The sequence below is a fragment of the Panulirus ornatus genome, chromosome 9, assembly GCF_036320965.1.
Source record: "Panulirus ornatus isolate Po-2019 chromosome 9, ASM3632096v1, whole genome shotgun sequence".
Taxonomy (NCBI): domain Eukaryota; kingdom Metazoa; phylum Arthropoda; class Malacostraca; order Decapoda; family Palinuridae; genus Panulirus; species Panulirus ornatus.
The window spans coordinates 11738245-11758814 of NC_092232.1; the positions used below are offsets into that span (position 1 = coordinate 11738245).

Here is a 20570-nt window from a genome sequence, read left to right on the forward strand (position 1 = left end):
CGGTACACTTGATTGTGAAATTACACACGTTTTCTCTTCCGCTCTGGACGTGTCCAGTAATAATAATGATCCCGCCAGGCTATGATGACCAGTATAATCGAAAAAAAAAAACAAAAGAAAGAAAACTAAAGCATGTAATGCTACCATAATTCCTGTGTAAAGTTGATCATAAGATGAACACATCAACAGGCATAACCCCACCTCCCCTCCAAGAATTGTAAAAAAGAATGTTCCAGTCAGAGTTTGATTTCTGTAGGTAACATAGCAAGGGCCAAACAGCGTGGTAGTGATTCCTTCGACCGACGTGCTGGACTAGGGCTTATGTTTTTAAGTGACAATTCATCATCATCATTTTCTTTCTTCCCTCCCGAATTTGTCCTTTTTCTGCAACAACTCCCCCTCTGTTGTTGGTCATTTCAATCCCTTTCAGCACTAAGACGACACAGGAAAAGTATATGATCGCCTCGGAGTATAATATAGCACTTGAGGGTAGAATGTAGTAGTATTCTTCAATGCTGAGCTGTCGAATGTGTGTTTCCCTGTACACTTACAGTTCCACGAATGTTAACACTTCACATTACCAAGAAAGCTTTCGAAATCCTGGCCTAATTATCAATGATGACTCTAATTGTAACACCTGAATACATACTGGAGTACTAAGAGATGCGAATGTCTACTGTACGCAGATATCGACACTGACTTTAAAGTCGTGGATGTGCGCTTTACGCTACGTGGCTGCTGACGACACGTGAGTGAGGCGAGCAAGTGGTTGTCGAGAGGAGAGAGGAGGAGGAGGTACGTGCAAGGCCACCCGTTTTCCCGCACCCGCTCGCTACACCTGGTTGGCCTACTGCCCACCCGGGTCTGGCCCGCGAGAGATCCAGACGTGGCACCGGGTCATCCAACTCTGCTGACGTCTGTGCTACATGGAACTCCATGGCCTCTCTGATACACCTTGCAGGTAGATGAGGCCTACTGGTACATCTGCAGGTAGATGTGGGCTACTGTTATACACACACAGGTAGATGAGGACTACTGGTATACACACATGTAGATGACGGCTACTGGTACACCCACAGGTAGATGAGGTCTGCTGGTATACAAATAGGTAGATAAGGGCCACTGGTATACACACAGGTAGATGAGGGCTACTGGTATACACACACAGGTAGATGAGGGCCACTGGTATACACACACACACACACACACACACACACACACACACACACACACAGGTAGGTAAGGGCCACTGGTATACACACAAGTAGGTAAGGGCCAATGGTATACACACAGGTAGGTGAGGGCCACTGGTATACACACACAGGTAGGTAAGGGCCACCGGTATACACATACAGGTAGGTAAGGGCCACTGATATACACACACACAGGTAGGTAAGGGCCACTGGTATACACACACAGGTAGGTGAGGGCCACTGGTATACACACACACAGGTAGGTAAGGGCCACTGGTATACACACAGGTAGGTGAGGACCACTGGTATACACACACAGGTAGATGAGGGCCACTGGTATACACACAGGTAGGTAAGGGCCACTGGTATATACACACAGGTAGATGAGGGCCACTGGTATACACACACAGGTAGATGAGGGCCACTGGTATACACACACAGGTAGGTGAGGGCCACTGGTATACACACACAGGTAGATGAGGGCCACTGGTATACACACACAGGTAGATAAGGGCCACTGGTATACACACACAGGTAGGTAAGGGCCACTGGTATACACACACAGGTAGGTGAGGGCCACTGGTATACACACACACAGGTAGGTGAGGGCCACTGGTACACTTTACACAGGTAGGTGAAGGCCACTGGTACACACACACACGCACACACACAGGTAGATGAGGGCCACTGGTATACACACACACACACACAGGTAGGTGAGGGCCACTGGTACACTTACACAGGTAGGTGAGGGCCACTGGTACACTTACACAGGTAGGTGAGGGCCACTGGTACACACACACACACACACACAAACACACACACACACACACACACAGGTAGGTGAGGGCCGCTGGTATTATAGTAGGTGGGAGGCACCCGCCGTGCAGGGAGGTGGTGCCTCCCCTCGTATGGGGAGGGATGGTGATGGCGACGCTGTGAGCCAGCACTGTGGTGTCTGTCACGTCCGCCGTTTTGCCCTGGCTCGCTGCTATTTCTTTTTTTTTCCCCTTCCCCTATCACACCTACACGTGGACTGCTGCCATCCACTTCCGTAAACCTTTACCACCCCCCTCTCTCTCTCTCGCATGTGTGTATATAAGACGTAACTCACGCGGCACTGTATCCTAGTCTGTCCCGACACTAAGGCCCCCTCTGGGATGTAGCGGGTTAGCGTTCTTGATCGCGAGGCGTTGATGGGATAAGTCCAGGGTCGAACGCTGGTCGAGCCGGCGGCCGGCCAGTCTGTTCAGCCAGTTATTCATCCTCCCTTAAGGGATGGTCGATGAATTGGGGTTATATATATATATATATATATATATATATATATATATATATATATATATATATATATATATATATATTCCTATGAGTCCACGGGGAAAATGAAACACGAAAAGCTCCCAAGTGCACTTTCGTGTAATAATCACATCATCAGGGGAGACACCAGAGAGAAATATAACAGTCAGTTGATATACATCGAAGAGACGAAGCTAGGACACCATTTGGTAAACACGTGATTGTTTCACCAGTCAACCTGGCTTATTATTCATTCAGTCAGTTCTGTATCATTTTTGCTACTTAACTGAAGTATTGAACTTGATTTGCATTAAGCCTCGGTCATATTGCGCATCCGAATAAATTAGATTTTAGAGATGATTTGTAATCAGTCTTGTTTATCTTATTATTAGATAACTGAAGCGTTTCACTGCTGTTAATTCATGTTTTCCTGTGTCCCCCAATAGCAAACATACATGTTTTATCTCTTAATCACGTTCATTCATTAGGTAGTTTCGGTGGTCCAATGAGCTGTTGTTACCAGTAATGTGTCAAGCTCTCAGGTCCGTGAGAGTGAGGTGTGGTTGAGGATAATCAGTTAACGAGGCTTATTTGATGCTAATAAGACCACCACCATCACCTCAGTCCTCATTATCATCATTAGCCTCAATAATGCTTCCCTCCCACCATCACTGAGCAACAGACCACCACCGTAGCTTGGTGCATGTTGTATAAGGCTCGTGGTGGGGGGGCATACCTAGTCATACCTCGCATGGCGCAGTACGATGAAATTCCACTGGTGAACATTGTTTTTTTTTTTTTTTCATACCATGTGCTGCTTACCTGGCCTCCTCTCATGCGTTTTCCTGTCATGTGGGTCACACATCCCACCGGCGGTGGAGGGTGGGGGCCTCTGGGAGATTCTCTCTCTCTCTCTCTCTCTCTCTCTCTCTCTCCTAGTGCCCGTCCCAGCTCCAGACGGCCTTGCCAGCTGTCGTGCGTCACGTGTGGCGTTACGTGCCCACGAAGTGGCTTGGGGCGTCAAGACCCGGGACTTCCCTCACACAGCCCTCCCGCGATATGTACACACCCGACCACCACCTCTGTCGTTGCTGGGGGGAACACGTGACGTCAAGAGTCTGTTGTTGGTGACGTACACGTGACGTCAGAGTCCACATAACTACTCGGGCACCTGCTGTCCCTCGAGAGGAGTCCAGGCTGATGAGATGGACGTGTCTCGTCCAGTCATCATTCAGCTCGGAGGCTGGCTGGCAGGCCTTGCCCGGGGCACAGGAGGCCCGTGGGAAAGCACGAGGCTCCTCCCCCCACCCACCACTGTAGGTGGAGACTAAGATAGCATGGTACGAGGCTCCTCCCCCACCCACCACTGTAGGTGGAGACTAAGATAGCATGGTACGAGGCTCCTCCCCCACCCACCACTGTAGGTGGAGACTAAGATAGCATGGCACGAGGCTCCTCCCCAACCCACCACTGTAGGTGGAGACTAAGATAGCATGGCACGAGGCTCCTCCCCCACCCACCACTGTAGGTGGAGACTAAGATAGCATGGTACGAGGCTCCTCCCCCACCCACCACTGTAGGTGGAGACGAAGATAGCATGCTACGAGGCTCCTCCCCCACCCACCACTGTAGGTGGAGACTAAGATAGCATGGCACGAGGCTCCTCCCCCACCCACCACTGTAGGTGGAGACTAAGATAGCATGGCACGAGGCTCCTCCCCCACCCACCACTGTAGGTGGAGACTAAGATAGCATGGTACGAGGCTCCTCCCCTCACCCACCACTGTAGGTGGAGACTAAGATAGCAAGGCACGAGGCTCCTCCCCCACCCACCACTGTAGGTGGAGACTAAGATAGCAAGGCACGAGGCTCCTCCCCCACCCACCACTGTAGGTGAAGACTAAGATAGCATGGTACGAGGCTCCTCCCCCACCCACCACTATAGGTGGAGACTAAGATAGCATGGCACGAGGCTCCTCCCCCACCCACCACTGTTGGTGGAGACTAAGATAGCATGGCACGAGGCTCTTTCCTTATATAAGTAACTTGACATTCATTGAAGATGTTTCTCTCTATTTCTCTCTGCGTCTGGCTATGTCTCCACCCGCCGACGCGTCGCCCCCAGCGATCACCTGACGCAGTGTTGAGGTCTTTCTATACGGACAACCCGTGTGGCCTCTGGGGCTTGGGGAGAGAACAGGGGGAGAAGCCTAGGGAGAGCTTGCCTCGGGTGGGATTATGAGGAGTAGGTCGTGGCTGGGGAGCTATAGATAGGAAGAGCCGTGGGTGACTTGGGGTTATAGATAGAGTGGACAGGGAACAGGAGGGAGAACTATTGATGTCTGTTGTTGCTCCGCTTCATCACCGCTGTGGTTCCTCCTCCGCCACACTGTTGTCTGTGCATCGTTCCTGCCGCTGTGTTGCTCCTCTACTCTCTCTCTCTCTCTCTCTCTCTCTCTCTCTCTCTCTCTCTCTCTCTCTCTCTCTCTCTCGTCGTCTCCTGTTTTCCTGCCACCCCACTGTCGTGTCTTTCCACTATTGTGTGACTCTCCTTCCTGCTATTGTTTTTTTTTTTTTTCCCTTTTAACCCTATGTACAGGGTGTTCCACCCCCCACAAAAAATGTACTCACTTTTTGACACCTTATAACTCACTGACTTTTTATCCTTTTTCTGATCCAATTGACCCTAAAGAAAAAAAAAAAATTCAGCGAGTAATAGGGTCTCTCTGGATTTTTTTTTTCTTGTTTTTTTCTGAACCTATTAACCCTAAAAAAAATATTCATTGTGTTATAGGGTGTCAAAAAGTGAGTACATTTTTTGGGGGGAGGGACAACCTGTATATATATATATATATATATATATATATATATATATATATATATATATATATATATATATATATATATATATTCCCTTTACCCAGTGGTGTTCTTTTTTCCCCTTACCCTTAGGTGTTCACTCTCCTCCCACCACGAATTACTTCCTCCGTCACCACAGTCATCGCCTTCCCGTGTCATGTTTGTTTCCTATCTGGTCTACCGCTGTTTGAATCTCCTTGTTCCCTTCTCCACCTCTGGTGTTTCATTCTCCACCACTAGTGTTTCATTCTCAACCTCTTGTTTCATTCTCCACCACTCGTGTTTCATTCTCCACCACTCGTGTTTCATTCTCCACCACTCGTGTTTCATTCTCCACCACTTGTGTTTCATTCTCCATCGCTCGTGCTTCATTCTTCATCACGTGTGTTTCATTCTCCACCGCTCGTGCTTCATTCTTCATCACTGTTGTTCCTTCCTCCACCATTATTATTTCTTATCCCAGTGCTGTTGTTTCTCTCCTCTGTCATTTCCTCCTCCACCACTATTATTCTCTCCACCATTATTTTTATTATTTTCTCCACCATTATTTTTACCTCCTCCACTACTATTATTTTCTCCACCATTATTTTTATTATTTTCTACAACATTATTTTTATTATTTTCTCCATTATTTTTACCTCCTCCACTACTATTATTTTCTCCACCATTATTTTTATTATTTTCTACAACATTATTTTTATTATTTTCTCCATTATTTTTACCTCCCCCACTACTATTATTTTCTCCTCCATTATTTTTATTATTTTCTCCACCATTATTTTTATTATTTTCTCCATTATTTTTACCTCCTCTACTACTATTATTTTCTTCTCCAACACTATTGTTTCCCACTCTAGTACTATATCCGTTTCCAGACTTTCCCACTACTGTTCCATTCTGCCCGGGAATATTTCTTTCCTCTCCATCAGGTTTCCCAATACGATCATACATGGGAAATAGCCATAAAAGATGTAGAACCAAGTTACACCATGACAATTGGCCGTCTCTGTCCGTCTGGGTCGCCCTCTTCCTAAAGGCAAATCAGACGGAGGAATAAAAACAATAATTGGCATCTCAGTCACCCAGGGAGATGTCAGCGCGGGAAATTTACTCGCAGGAATATGGAAATTCGGATCATTTGTTGTTTTATTTATTCTGATTGTGGAGAGCGAAAGTGTGTGTGTGTGTGTGTGTGTGTGTGCTCGCTCGCAAGCGCCATTTGGCCGAAAATACATGCTTGAGGTATTACAGAAATTGCAGAAGTGGGAGGACACGATAGTTACAGCTGAACTAATCATACAAGAGCTTGTACGTACGTGTGTATGAACGCACGTGACTGTAATCATACGTGAAGGATTATAGCCACACACACACACACACACACACACACACACACACCTCTATTTCCCAGCCGTTCGCAAGAGCCGGTAGGTGAAGCAGCTCCAGTCTTCCTCAACCGGCTGCGGGGAACCGGTAGAGGAAGACCCGGTATAGTACCCAGCCTGCCGGCCCCGGGAGCCGGCAGGCTGGGTCCCAGAGGAAATTAAGGAAACTCTTGATTATCACGTCTTGTGAGGGGAATTAAACCAGTGTTGTTGTCATTATGTGCGAGAATGTTGGCTGTCTCTTGGGACAGATCAGCTGTGGCTCGCTTCCCTCCCTCTCTCTCTCTCTCTCTCTCTCTCTCTCTCTCTCTCTCTCTCTCTCTCTCTCTCTCTCTCTCTCTCTCTCTGTGGGTACACTCGTGGTGTTTGACGCGTTTGAATGAGGCCAGGTGTCATTTTAATGGTGGATGTTATAGTCAAGAGAAAATTTTAGACACGTAATAAAACCTGAACTGGAAATAAGTGTCACATTAATTACCAGAATTTGAATCATAAAGTCACTCGTAAAATGTTAACATAGGTGTATTTTTTTTCTTTTTTTTTTTTTAGACATAACTCTTGATGATATAGACACACTGAAGTTATGGATAGACCTGAAGTTCAAACCAACGAACCTACGCTGGACAAAGCCATTGATCGTCATTTGTAGGTCTGTGTGTACAAACATCGACTCGTATCTCGTTGTTGTGGTGTTCACGTGGGTGACACGGTGTTCAACACACTGTTCAGCTTATCATGGTTCTAGTGATTAACTGATGTGACAACAGGATTCCCTTTGGGGCCTGTGTCGCCCTGGTTGGTTGGTTGGTTGGTGGGTTAGTTTGTTGGTTGGTTGGTTGGTTGGTGGGTGGGTTGGTTGGTTGTTGGGTTAGTTGGTTGGTTGGTGGGCTGGTTGGTTGGTTTAAGCTTTGGGTCGATCAATGGCCAAGGGTCATTTAAAAGGCCACCACCGTCCATTAAATAACCCACCTAGTCTTCTTATGGTGTTGAGTCTTACCCACATTACATGACCCAGGGTGTGGTGTTGGGGGGCGTGGTGATGGTTTATGTTACTAAGGGATGTCTTATGATGATGAGACGAGGAGGAGGAGGAGGAGGAGGACGAGGAGGAATCTACCAGCGAGATCTTCATACTCAAGGCCTTTTGAGCGACCTTCCTCCGCCTCGACCTTCCAGCGTTTCGTCCTCGGGGCCTTCCACTTCGGGGTCTGCCTGGCGCCTTCGGTGACGGAATCGTCAAGTGCGGACTTGAGGCTGAAGCAACCCGCACCCTCGAGGCCGTCGTCTGACTGGTCCTCGGAGCTATGGTCTTGACTGGTCCTCGGAGCTATGGTCTTGACTGGTCCTCGGAGCTATGGTCTTGACTGGTCTTGACTGGTCCTCGGAGCTATGGTCTTGACTGGTCCTCGGAGCTATGGTCTTGACTGGTCCTCGGATCTATGGTCTTGACTGGTCCTCGGAGCTATGGTCTTGACTGGTCCTGAGAGCTATGGTCTTGACTGGTCCTCGGATCTATGGTCTTGACTGGTCCTGAGAGCTATGGTCTTGACTGGTCCTCGGAGCTATGGTCTTGACTGGTCCTCGGATCTATGGTCTTGACTGGTCCTGAGAGCTATGGTCTTGACTGGTCCTCGGATCTATGGTCTTGGCTGGTCCTTGGAGCTATGGTCTTGGCTGGTCCTTGGAGCTATGGTCTTGACTGGTCCTCGGAGCAACGGTCTTGACTGGTCCTCGGAGCTATGGTCTTGACTGGTCCTCGGAGCTATGGTCTTGGCTGGTCCTCGGAGCTATGGTCTTGACTGGTCCTCGGAGCTATGGTCTTGACTGGTCCTCGGAGCTATGGTCTTGACTGGTCCTGAAGCACGTGTACTCTCCCTCCTGCTGAAGTTGTTGATGTCGTGTGACACAGCTGGTGTCACACTGGGCTGCCTCACACGACCCCTGGTACATCATATGTTTGACAACATTTCTGAGGCAGACACACCTGTACTGAGCCGGTTTCTGAGATTTGATTTAATAATGTTAAGCTGGGTAAGATAGTCTCTCGACCAAGGTATTTGAGTGAGTCCATCAGCTCAAGGAGGGGACAAATCCTCTGTTGTATCTCTGTTCATCTGAAATCTCATTTGTCGAATTGGTTTCCTTCCATTTTTAAATTTTGTCAAGCTGACTAGGCGTGTATATAGTACTGTATTTCGGTAATCTGTGCCAGAGGAGATTTCTTCTCAAACACTCACAGACAAAGTGACATTTTCTTTTTAGCCCCTGGGAGTTGTCTAGAACTCTACTCCTTAACACGCAACAGAGTTTTAACAGCAAAATATATACATCGTATGCAGACATTCCATTCTGTCTCGCTTATATGTGAATTTTTAAAGTACTCTTCAAATTCGTGACCGAGATGGTGGCTGTGGGGTGAATGCTGGGTCACAGACACTTGCTTGTTTTTCATTTTTCCCTTATTGTGCACCTCAGCTGTACGTACAGCGATTAGTCGGCAGGGGAACAACTTACGGTGGCTGGGAATTATTGGAGTCTGTGCTGAAACAGAAAACGAGAATTTAAGGCTAAGGAGAAAAGACTGAAAGAGAAAATGCGGCTAGGAGGTGAGTTGGGTAGGAGTAACACCAGTATATTGCGAGATCTTTCCCTTGATTACTATTAAAGTGTTACGGGAAGAAGTTTGCACTCGTTTTGCCCCGGTTAGTTGGTTATTTGGACTTTGGGTTATATATTACCAGGGTCATTTTCATATATTTACCTTTGTGAACTAAGTAAATGTTCATGTCTTTGAAAATTATGTCCAGTTACATAGAAAATGGATATTTCTCTATAAAGTGATTACATGTTTATTTGACATAAGTATGACCAGGTTACGTAGAAAATATATACTTATCATCATAAGTTAAAAACCATAATTTTTTTCATGAAAAGGTTTTGGTATTGTAAGTTACTGTGATTATAATGTCTACAGTGTCCACAGCTTGCGTTAGTGTGTTGCACATCAATTTGACGTATCATTGGGCAGGTTTGATTCCAGTTGTAAAGGTGCGTATTTTGTCCCTTACAACCAGGAGGGGTTATCCAGTAAGTCATTACTGAGGACCAAGAGGCTGTTTATGCCCTCAGAACTGGGCCATTTCTCGGGGACGATGGTTTGAATCTGGTGTGATCAAACCCGTGGGTACGAGTTGACGATAGCCATCTCTCTCCCATTAATTCATTGTGGCCTTCCACCACCTGGTGTTGTTGCCCGAAGTAGCTGTATAGGTGACTCGCGAGTCCTCTGAGCTCATGCTTTATAAGCTGTTGGTCATGTATGAATCCCCAACAGAGTAGAGATGGCTTCATTTTTGGGACTTCAGCTGCCAAGAGGTGCGCGTGTCTTGACCCGCCATTACTGACGTGTGCAAGTATATATATATATATATATATATATATATATATATATATATATATATATATATATATATATATATTGGAATCTTTTCTTATTAAATTCACAAGGAACTGTAACATGAATGTTAGTGAAGGTGTATATATATATATATATATATATATATATATATATATATATATATATATATATAGGGGATAGGGGATTAAGAATACTTCCCACGTATTCCCTGCGTGTCGTAGAAGGCGACTAAAAGGGGAGGGAGCGGGGGGCTGGAAATCCTCCCCTCTCGGTTTTTTTTTTTTTTTTTTTTTTTTCAATTTTCCAAAAGAAGGAACAGAGAATTGGGCCAGGTGAGGGTATTCCCTCAAAGGCCCAGTCCTCTGTTCTTAACGCTACCTCGCTAATGCGGGAAATGGCGAATAGTTTGAAAGAAAGAAAAATATATAAAATGGATGTCCCATGGTGACACATACCCAGCCTTGTGTGCCGGGTCTGATCAACTGTGCAAGAGTTAGTGTGACCATTTGGATTACTCTGTGTTTTAGCTTTCGTTAATGAGGACAGAAGCGTCCAGATGTATTCAGTCAGGATGAATTCATTTTTGTTTATATGTTCCGTGTGTGTGCTCGAGTTGTCGTCACCCCCTGAGAGGGGCTTGTGTTGTGAGATCACAACTGTGCATGTTAGTGTACTTGTGAATGTTGTGAGTCCATCTGAAGTAATGATCCTCTATTAGGAACTTTGTATTTAGTTGTAGACTTGCTTTGTTAAGTTGCCGCTTCGTTGATTGATGGCTAAGTTGGCGCTTCGTTGATTGATTGCTAAGTTAGCGCTTCGTTGATTGATTGCTAAGTTAGCGCTTCGTTGATTGATTGCTAAGTTAGCGCTTCGTTGATTGATTGCTAAGTTAGCGCTTCGTTGATTGATTGCTAAGTTAGCGCTTCGTTGATTGATTGCTAAGTTGGCGCTTCGTTGATTGATTGCTAAGTTGGCGCTTCGTTGATTGATTGCTAAGTTGGCGCTTCGTTGAATGATTACTAAGTTGGCGCTTCGTTGATTGATTGCTAAGTTAGCGCTTCGTTGATTGATTGGCGCTGCCTTGATTAAAGACATTTTTGTTATGGTCTGGAAACCTCAAGCTCACGTCTGTCTGATTACAGTGTCCTGCCGTACTCGGGTAAGTCAGCTGTTGGTGGTGGTGGTCGTGGCTGATGTTCACGCAGCGGTAGAACGTCTTGGAGGGACGAAATAAAGTTCCTTGTGCCTTTGTGTTTATCTCGGCTGGTGGCCACGGCACGAGAAGTGTGGCTGTGCATTGGCTTGTATAATCATCATCCTGTATTCTCCCCAGGCTCCCGTCATAAAGTGAACTGTTGCTGCACGGATATGACTCTCCTCTTCACCAGACTGGGTACTTTATTTTTTTTCCTTTACCTTGTAGGGTCCATTCATGGACAGAAGTCGTTCACACCAAGACCGGGGCCTTAATTGAAACATAGGGAGGATAACGACAGAGGGAGGGAACACAGAGATAAGGGAAAGGATTTACGAAAGGTGGAGGAAGTGAAAAACGTTTATTTATTTATTTATTTATTTGATATGTCCCAGGTCAGGGTTATAGGTAAACATAAGAGGGTAAGGAGTTCCAAAGCTTCGAGTTTTAGAGAAAGAAACAGTTATCAAAATGACCTGATTACAGTGTGGCCATCGGCATCCCTAAGGTGGGCCGTTTTGATACCTGCTTCTTTCCCGACACGTCGAAGCTTTGTACTTTCTAACCTTCATTTGTTTTCCCCAATAACTATAACCTGGCACATATCAAAAGACAGGTTTTTAACTACCTCCAAAATTCGTGAATACTTTCCCTTATCCTTTCTTTTTCCTTTCATAATTCTCTCTGTATTTCAATATAGACCCGACCTTTAAGTGGACTTCTGTCCGTGACTGGAGCAGAGCTCTCTGTCAGTACTCCAATTCTGCGCGTCTCTCTGGTCACAGCCGAAGCCTCACCGTCAAAATGTCTTCCCTCGACGTAAACAAAAAACTTGGCTTCCAGACGCTATGTAAAAGATGTGAGAGTCTGAGGGAGTCGGACTTTATCAGTGTGAAAGATATCGATGCATTAGAAGTCCACGCTCCTTGGTGGGTGGGTAGCCAGCTGGTCCTGCAACTTGGGCAGGGAGAGGAAGAAAGAAAACGGTCTTAAAAAGAAACTGGTCTACTCTCGCCAAGCTTCCCCAGGCTATTTGACTTGATTGCTTTTCCCCACTTGATGCAGTTTGTGTGTATTGTAATCACCATATCTCTTTTGCCCTTGATGTAGATAGTGCATTGTGAAATGTACAGTCTGGTACTTCCGTAACCGGTTTTCTAATCTGAAGTGACCAATAGGGCTAAAAACCGATTTATGTATAGTTTTCATGAAAACTACTTTCGTTAAAAAACACACACATTGGTACTGACATTGTCTCTGTTATCACAATTGGCCATAATTTCACTGATATGACAAAGTTGACGAAATGGTTCAGTAAAAATGCACAAGTTACCGAATAATTGGGGTTTTTTTATACTAAAACAGACCGATCAAAGTAAGATCTACATGTAGTCACAAACTTTATCAAGGAAAATCAAACGCAGCGAGTGTTCCACTGGTGCAAAATCCTTACAGTTAACGTACTCTGTATTTACTTAAACTGTAGTGCTCACAATTTTTTGTAACATTGTAACATACTGTACCAGAGAGTATATATATATATATATATATATATATATATATATATATATATATATATATATATATATGGAGTGGTACATATATATATTCCTTACTGCTGATAGAATTAAGCCAATACAAATAGTTTAGTTATCTTTAATGTCACTACAGATATCATATATGTAGAGAAGATATAGATCGTTAAAGAAGAATAGCGACAGAAGGTGAACTATGACAATTCTCTTGTAGTCTGAATAATCTGGAAGATGCAAAACAGTTGAAAGAGCATCATGTCGACCCTCCGGACTATGATGGCTACGTAAGATTCGATTCTACGTTCGATCGCCCGCTAGCATCATTACCTTCATTTGTTCCTCGGTGCGTTTCCCTACTTACTGTTGCCGAGTGATAATACCCTTCACCTGAACCATTACCTCAACAATTCGAAGTAAAGCAACCACTTAACTACTACTACTACTACTACTACTACTACTACTACTACTACTACTACTGCTACTATTATCACGTGAAAACATTGCAGCTCGTGGACCGTTGGTCCATCGCCGGCACACAACGGAACATCCCGTATGGCAATCCAGTCTCGTATCAGTCCAGCCTCACTGGTTCATCCTGTGTTTCCGGGCCTCGTAATAGTCCTTTACAAGTATGCTGAAAAATTGTGCAAGGCCGACCAAGACTGTGGCGCCAACGCATACACCGTAGACGAGGAAGGCTCCCTGAGGGTAGACGTTAAGACTTGGAATTAGTCGTTCTGTTGATGCAAGACTAGGTGGAGGTGTAAGCCCCTTCAAACGGCCAACCGCGTTCAGTAATATCAGGGTTTCTCTTCCATGTAGTCTTACTATGAAACATATAAAAGCATTTAGAATGAATGGTGTGCTTAGTTTTTTTTTTTTTTATATCAACACGAATGACGCTATACTAGTGTGTGTCTAAGGGTAATGTGATGGGTAAATTAATGTGCTGTCATTATCAACCATATCCATATGACCTTATGCAATAAATTCATTTTTTTTTTTTTTTTTTTTTTACTTGTCTCCAATTAATAACACTTCAGTCGAAATCTCCATCATATGCATCCACTCTTTTTTTTTTTTTAAATCAGGTATTTCTTGAAAAGTTTTTTCTCGAAATATATTTTTACAGACTATGCCGACATGAGACGAAGCATGGCCAACTCGAAGCCAGTTCAAATGGAACCAAGATGACGAATGTGAAAAACAAAATGATTTGAACTCCCTGGTATGGTAGACGTTAACTCGCAAAGGTGGAAAAGCTAAAAGGAAAGAGGGTAAGGGGGCAAAAATGAAGGGAGATTCATACGGCTTCGCTGTACGAGCAGAGGAGGCGTCATAGCTTGTAAGTCTCATGTCATTGGCATCCACACACACAGAAAGTATGGGAGGCGGCAGCTATAGAAGTGTTCCGTGAGACCAGAAGAATCTTTTCGGTTAGCGAGACTGCTCACGGGAGCTGTGACACACACCACACACCAAACTCCCCAAGACTCACTCACCGGGTGGTTTAATACCTTATTATTTTTTTTTTTCTGTGCATCTGACTAGGTTGCCGAACCGTTTTACCTTATTGGAAAGAATCATTGGGTCACAGATATTCATTTTAACCTTCGTCGAATGGCATAACCTTGCGATAAGTAGTTTCATATCGTTAGTGCATGTTTCGTAGATCTGATTAGTTACATAAAACTTAGAAGAAATCTGAAAGTCTGCAGTCTTCACATTGTTGATATTGATTTCGAAAAGTGTGTGGTGATTTACGTACTATTTTCAAAAAAAGGGATAGGTGGCAGAGGTGTGGAGATAAATGTACCCCACACTCAACTGGCCACAACTGGTAACAGATTGAAACGTTCTCTGGGTAACCTGCTCTTATAGTGGTGATTATTGCCGTTGTTGGATGGATTACATGTCTTGTTGTTTTTTTTTTGTGAATGATAAGACCGGTAAATTTAGTACGTCAAAATGTCACTGGTTACGGTAAATGTAGTACGTCAAAATGTCACTGGTTACTGTAAATGCAGTACGTCAAAATGTCACTGGTTACGGTAAATGCAGTACGTCAAAATGTCACTGGTTATTGTAAATGCAGTACGTCAAAATGTCACTGGTTACTGTAAATGCAGTACGTCAAAATGTCACTGGTTATTGTAAATGTAGTACGTCAAAATGTCACTGGTTACGGTAAATGTAGTACGTCAAAATGTCACTGGTTATTGTAAATGCAGTACGTCAAAATGTCACTGGTTATTGTAAATGCAGTACGTCAAAATGTCACTGGTTATTGTAAATGCAGTACGTCAAAATGTCACTGGTTACTGTAAATGCAGTACGTCAAAAATATCACTGGCTTCGGTAAATGCAGTACATTAAAATGTCACTTGTTACGGTAAATGCAGTACGTCAAAATGTCACTGGTTACTGTAAATGCAGTACGTCAAAAATGTCACTGGTTACGGTAAATGCAGTACATCAAAATGTCACTGGTTACGGTAAATGCAGTACGTCAAAATGTCACTGGTTACGTTCTACCGAAGCGTCCAGCTCACGTTACCTGGCAGTCGGCGAGTGTAAGCGGCTGTGCCCTGGCTTCCTCCACTAGGCTCCGCCTCTGGTAGTTCATCTTCTCCTCAAATTTCGCCTCCGTCTCCTACAGGAACGGAAATATTGGTGTTTTGAAATTATACTCGTATCATTAACTATTCGGTGAGAGAAAAAAAAGATATCATTAGTATTTACGTGTCAATATTTTGTTAAATATATAAACCAACGCAAGTCAAAAACACGAAATGGCACTTAAGTGTTATGTCCATAACTTTCAGATCCTACCCTGTACTGCATAGACTTCGCAGTCGTGGAGAAATCGAATGACTTGAGTGGCCTCTTCGAGTATAACAAATTAATGATAAAACCAAACAAATTAATGATGAAACACATGAGGAGTTACCACACACTGGTTGCGTAGAGGGAAGAAGCAGACACCGTATCGTGAGGGGGGGGGAAGACATGAGTGAGAGACATAGCTGGGGGAAGTCACATGAGTGGCAGCGTCACGTGAGTAAGGAGAGACATGAATGGTGGTGGGTGACATGACCTCCCTCCAGTAGTGACAGAGACCTGACTCGCCTTCCTCCAGTAATGATAGACCTAACTCACTCTCTTCTAGTAGTGACAGAGACCTGACTCGCCTTCTTCCAGTGATGACAGAGACCTGACTCACCTTCTTCCAGTGATGACTAGACCTGACTCACCTTCTTCTAGTAGTGACAGAGACCTGACTCACCTCCTCCAGTGATGACAGAGACCTGACTCACCTTCCTCCAGTAATGACTGAGACCTGACTCACCTTCCTCTAGTAAAGACAGAGACCTGACTCACCTCCATCCAGTAATGACAGATCTGACTCACCTCGTACAGTAATGGCTGAGATCTGACTTACCTTCCTCCGTTGATGACAGAGACCTGACTCACCTTCTTCCAGTGATGACAGAGACCTGACTCTCTGAAGGCTGAGATGTAGCGGTCGAACTTGTGTTTCCAGGGAGTGTGCTTGGGGAAGTACCAGGCCAGGTGGGTGGGGCTGTACTTCTCCGTCATGAAGTAGGTATTGCGGGCGCCATGAAGGATGACCACGTACTGCAGATAAGACTCCACCTCCAGGAAGGCTCGGCCCTGCTCCTCCACCTGCCGTGGCCAAGACTGTCATTGCACTCACGAATTCCCACAATGACTTCTGGTTTATGTCATCAATCACATCCACGTCTCCGCACGGGACAACCTTCTAGGGTCGTTACGACTGCCCCAGCTCCCACCGCTGTGTGGGGTGTTGCCATAGCTCTCCCCTCACCCTCTTCTCTCCCTCCCTCCCTCAACTACCTCCTTACCGTGTCGTGGTCTCACCTTGCTGAGGCCGAGGCTGTACCTCTCCCTCCTCCCTCCCTCAGCTACCTCCTTACCGTGTCGTGGCTCACCTTGCTGAGGCCGAGGCTGTAGTCGTAGGGGATGAGTTCTATGGCCCGGCCCAACTCCCTCATGACGGGGTCGAGGGAGGTGCGCATGGCCCCTGGCACGTAGCTGCCGTAATCCGCCATCATGGGCCTGTGTGAGGGAAGGAAGACCACCAGAACTCTCATTTGTCATATGGTTTTCCTGCATGTCGTCTGTCTGTACCTCTGCGTTAGGTGGAATACATGGTCTTCAGTTATGTAGCTTTAACTCCTATATATATATTTTTTTAACAGTGTTGTCTACTGAAATTTGATTTCATTTTCTAATATCCTCTCGGCTTTCAGGATCACCCTGCGTTGCTTAAGAATTTTTTTTTGGACGACGACGAACAGTCTTGTATGAGCGAGACTGTCGCCTTACAGTTGGTTGTATCTGATGTATGATACAGTAGAGGTTAAGTACAGATGGTTGTATTCAAAGATCTACGATTCACTAGATTTTAAGGATGTACACTGGTCCATTCCATGTTGGCACACACTAAAAGTGGAATGGAACCATACCAACCAGTGACCAGGCGTCCTTTTAAGGAAAATGGAATGGTGTGTACGGTAACTGGTGTATACGGAAATGTGTTTTTGTACCTGTGATGATTTATATGCCCTTACGTTCACCTGTTGTCACTATCATTCAGAGAGGACAAACGCTCCTTAGTGTTGAGAGAGGAGTGTTAAAGTTTTTTCGTAGTTCTAAACTCAGATAAGTTCCATCTGAGATGCGTCATGCGCTCCAACCGGCAATTGGTTCGCGTAGAAGAGGAGTTTATCGTCAACAGATTATCATGGTGTGTGTGCATCCACCAGGCACGTCTCCCACTGCCCAGCCGTGTCGGGCAGGCATGTTCCCTCTAGGTATTCATATCTTGGCACAACCTGTGTAACAGTCATGTCCTCACACCGGTGTGCCTTCAGCCCCTCCACGTTTGGCCACATCCCTACACCTCACTCAACAACCTATCGTACACCTCCGACATCCTTTCAGATATACTTTTATCAGTGGCCGTGCTCCTCACACCGCTGTAACTTAAACTCTGCGACCACATCGCTCTGCGTGCCACATTGTTATCAGGACGTCGGCACAAGCAGAACTGGCCTAAATCCTGGCCATCTTCGGGAGAGAGAGAGAGAGAGAGAGAGAGAGAGAGAGAGAGAGAGAGAGAGAGAGAGAGAGAGAGAGATTACTGTGGGCTCCTGTGGTGATGGCAACAGACCCGAATCTTGAGGCAAAAGAAAATAAAAGAGAGGTTTAAACGAAAAAAGGCAAGTATCCTTAGGCGGGTCAAGGCTTCGTGTTACCCGTCGCCGCACGAAAACTATGGGAAACAGACAGCTGCCCTACACGGGCCATGGGTCTAAAACACACACACACACACACACCTTGGCGGCAGAAACGCTTAAACACTCCAGGGAAGAGAACCTCGTACATCATGACCCGACTTAACCCTAAGGTGGAGGAGTTTTATACACTGGATCTGATCTTGTTCTGTGAGACGTGAAAAGGCGATGATGGAACTGAGAAGTCGAGAGATGGACACGAACCTGTGGGTGGAGGAGGAGAGCTGGTGGAAGGTGCGGATGAAGGTAGGCTGTGTCGGGGCGGTGACGTAGGCGACCAGGTTGCCCGTGTAGGAGATGGAGATGACCATCGCCACCAGGAACCACGCACCCTGGAACACCCTACCCAAAAGGCCATAACAAAACCCACTGAAAATGCTTCGTAATTCTACGTTGATTCTCGCATCATAAGAATGATGATATTTCGAGTTCTGTATATCATAAACTCCGGCACACTTGAAGATGTTGAAGCTGCGAGTGTCTTCCACAATTTACATACATCTTCGACCATCGCTATTCATGATTTATGTTTACAGTAGAATATAAAGATATCTATCGCTATGTGTATTACGTTATTTGGTCGTGTCATTGCTAACAGCGTAAGATTAATGAAAAAGATACTAACGTATTAAACTGTTATCAGTTTAAGATTAAATGTTGTAAGATTTACGTAGAAAAGTGTGGATGGCACAGGGACCACTCAATGAGACACACAGGAATAAGGTGCTGGGTTTGGATGGTTTGAGAGGCAAAATGTGTAGGTTGACGAAGGATGAGGAATGAAGAGAAGAAAGAAAGGAGGGAAGACAGACGAAGATTAGATATAAAAAAGAATGAATGAAGTGAGTGAAGAACAAGAACAATGAAATGAGACTTGGAAGAAAGAGAGGAGGGAGAAAGGGAAGGAAACACCAAAACTTAGAAAAACAGGAACAGTGGTATAGGAAAGTGGAGGACGTGGTACACAGGGATGACGCACGCACGATGCGAAGTACCTGACGGAGTTGTCATCGGAGAGACCAGCTGTGTCCTGACGCAGGACGGTTCTCGCCACCTCCAGCAACGTATGGCTTAGTCCATCCCAGGGTAGCGCCTTCACCTGCAACAGAGACAGGAAACCAGCCGACATAACTCAGAATTGACGTTGACACTGAAGATATATATATATATATATATATATATATATATATATATATATATATATATATATATATATATATATATATATATTAACATGGCCTTGACCAGGTGCAATGTCTGGTTGTGTGGAAGGGGTGGTCAGAATCTATACGTACTGGTCAAGGCAGCTTTACCTTGTGCAGATCTTATTGATATGAACAGATATCATACACCTTGATATGTGTGTGTGTGTGTGTGTGTGTGACCCTGGAGTCTGCAGCTGTTCTCGTACACCATCGCGTTACCTTCTGTGATCATTGTCTCTGGGTTTCATTCTCCCGGGCGCTATACTGTAGTGCATTTGTCTCTGCGTATATATCCTCGAGTCCTCATCGACTTTGAATATCCTGGTGGCATCTGACTATACATTCTGGCAGCGAGTCGTTCGAGACTGCTCGCTAGTTGAACAGCGTCGTCGGGCGCAGACGTCCACCCTCACAGCATCAACTGGTGGGAGTATGTCGGCTCAGAGCTGTGTAAGTTACGAATGGTGTTGGTGGTAAGACGCTTCCTTGTGGGACCCCGCTGTATAAAGGAAATTTCGGGCGTGACGTTACGAAGTTGGATGATCATTTCTGGTGGGCGCTGGTTTAGAAAGTTACGATCGTAATGGTTCAGTCGTTGGGGTTAGGTATCCTATGAGTTTATAATTGGCGTGTGTGTGTGGTGGTACGAGATCCCCCCATGGGCTGTTCATCAGAGCGACGTATTTCATATTCCTGTGGCATGTTTGGCTTCCCACTGTTTTGTGGGTAAGGGGAGCCAAGCAGTAAATTACTTGTCTCTTATTGTAAGGGTTGAGTGTTCATGTATCGTCTCGTGAGGGTGAGGGGGCCGGGGGAAGGGGTGGTGGGGGGAGAGGTTTCTTCTGAGGTGTGTGAGTTTGAGGTTGGCTCGTCGCGTTCCGGCGTGGAGAAGGGCCTGGGGTAGCCTTTCGTTTGTTTGTTTGTTTTCCTCTTTCTTTTTTGGGCAGCTTCGGTAGGGTGTTACTAAGACTAATTGGTGACCTCATCACCCTCCCCTTTTCCCCGACACAGGGACACCCCCCCCCCCCCCCCAACCCACGGTCTCCGCACGTCACACCACTTCGTTAACAAAGCCGCCGTCCAACAGATAACAGATATGATTGGGCAATAACGTTCTCTTTTTGAAGGTCTTGAAGATG

General features: G+C 45.4%; 2 protein-coding genes across 2 annotated transcripts in view; one reads left to right on the forward strand and one right to left on the reverse strand.

Moving 5' to 3' along the window:
* LOC139750211 (protein SHQ1 homolog) overlaps positions 1–20570 on the forward strand; it is a 116414-nt gene that overhangs the window by 6028 nt on the left and 89816 nt on the right. The gene's annotated exons all lie outside the window — the stretch shown is intronic.
* The window catches only part of LOC139750208 (ionotropic receptor 21a-like), a 15381-nt gene continuing 7594 nt past the window's right edge, over positions 12784–20570 (reverse strand). The window contains exons 5-10 of the mRNA XM_071664665.1: positions 19222–19325; positions 18431–18568; positions 16859–16985; positions 16359–16571; positions 15442–15537; positions 12784–13586 (exon numbers count right to left, since the gene is read on the reverse strand). Coding sequence (XP_071520766.1) covers positions 13467–13586; positions 15442–15537; positions 16359–16571; positions 16859–16985; positions 18431–18568; positions 19222–19325 — 798 coding nt within the window. The 3' untranslated portion in view covers positions 12784–13466. The remainder of the gene's footprint in view (positions 13587–15441; positions 15538–16358; positions 16572–16858; positions 16986–18430; positions 18569–19221; positions 19326–20570) is intronic.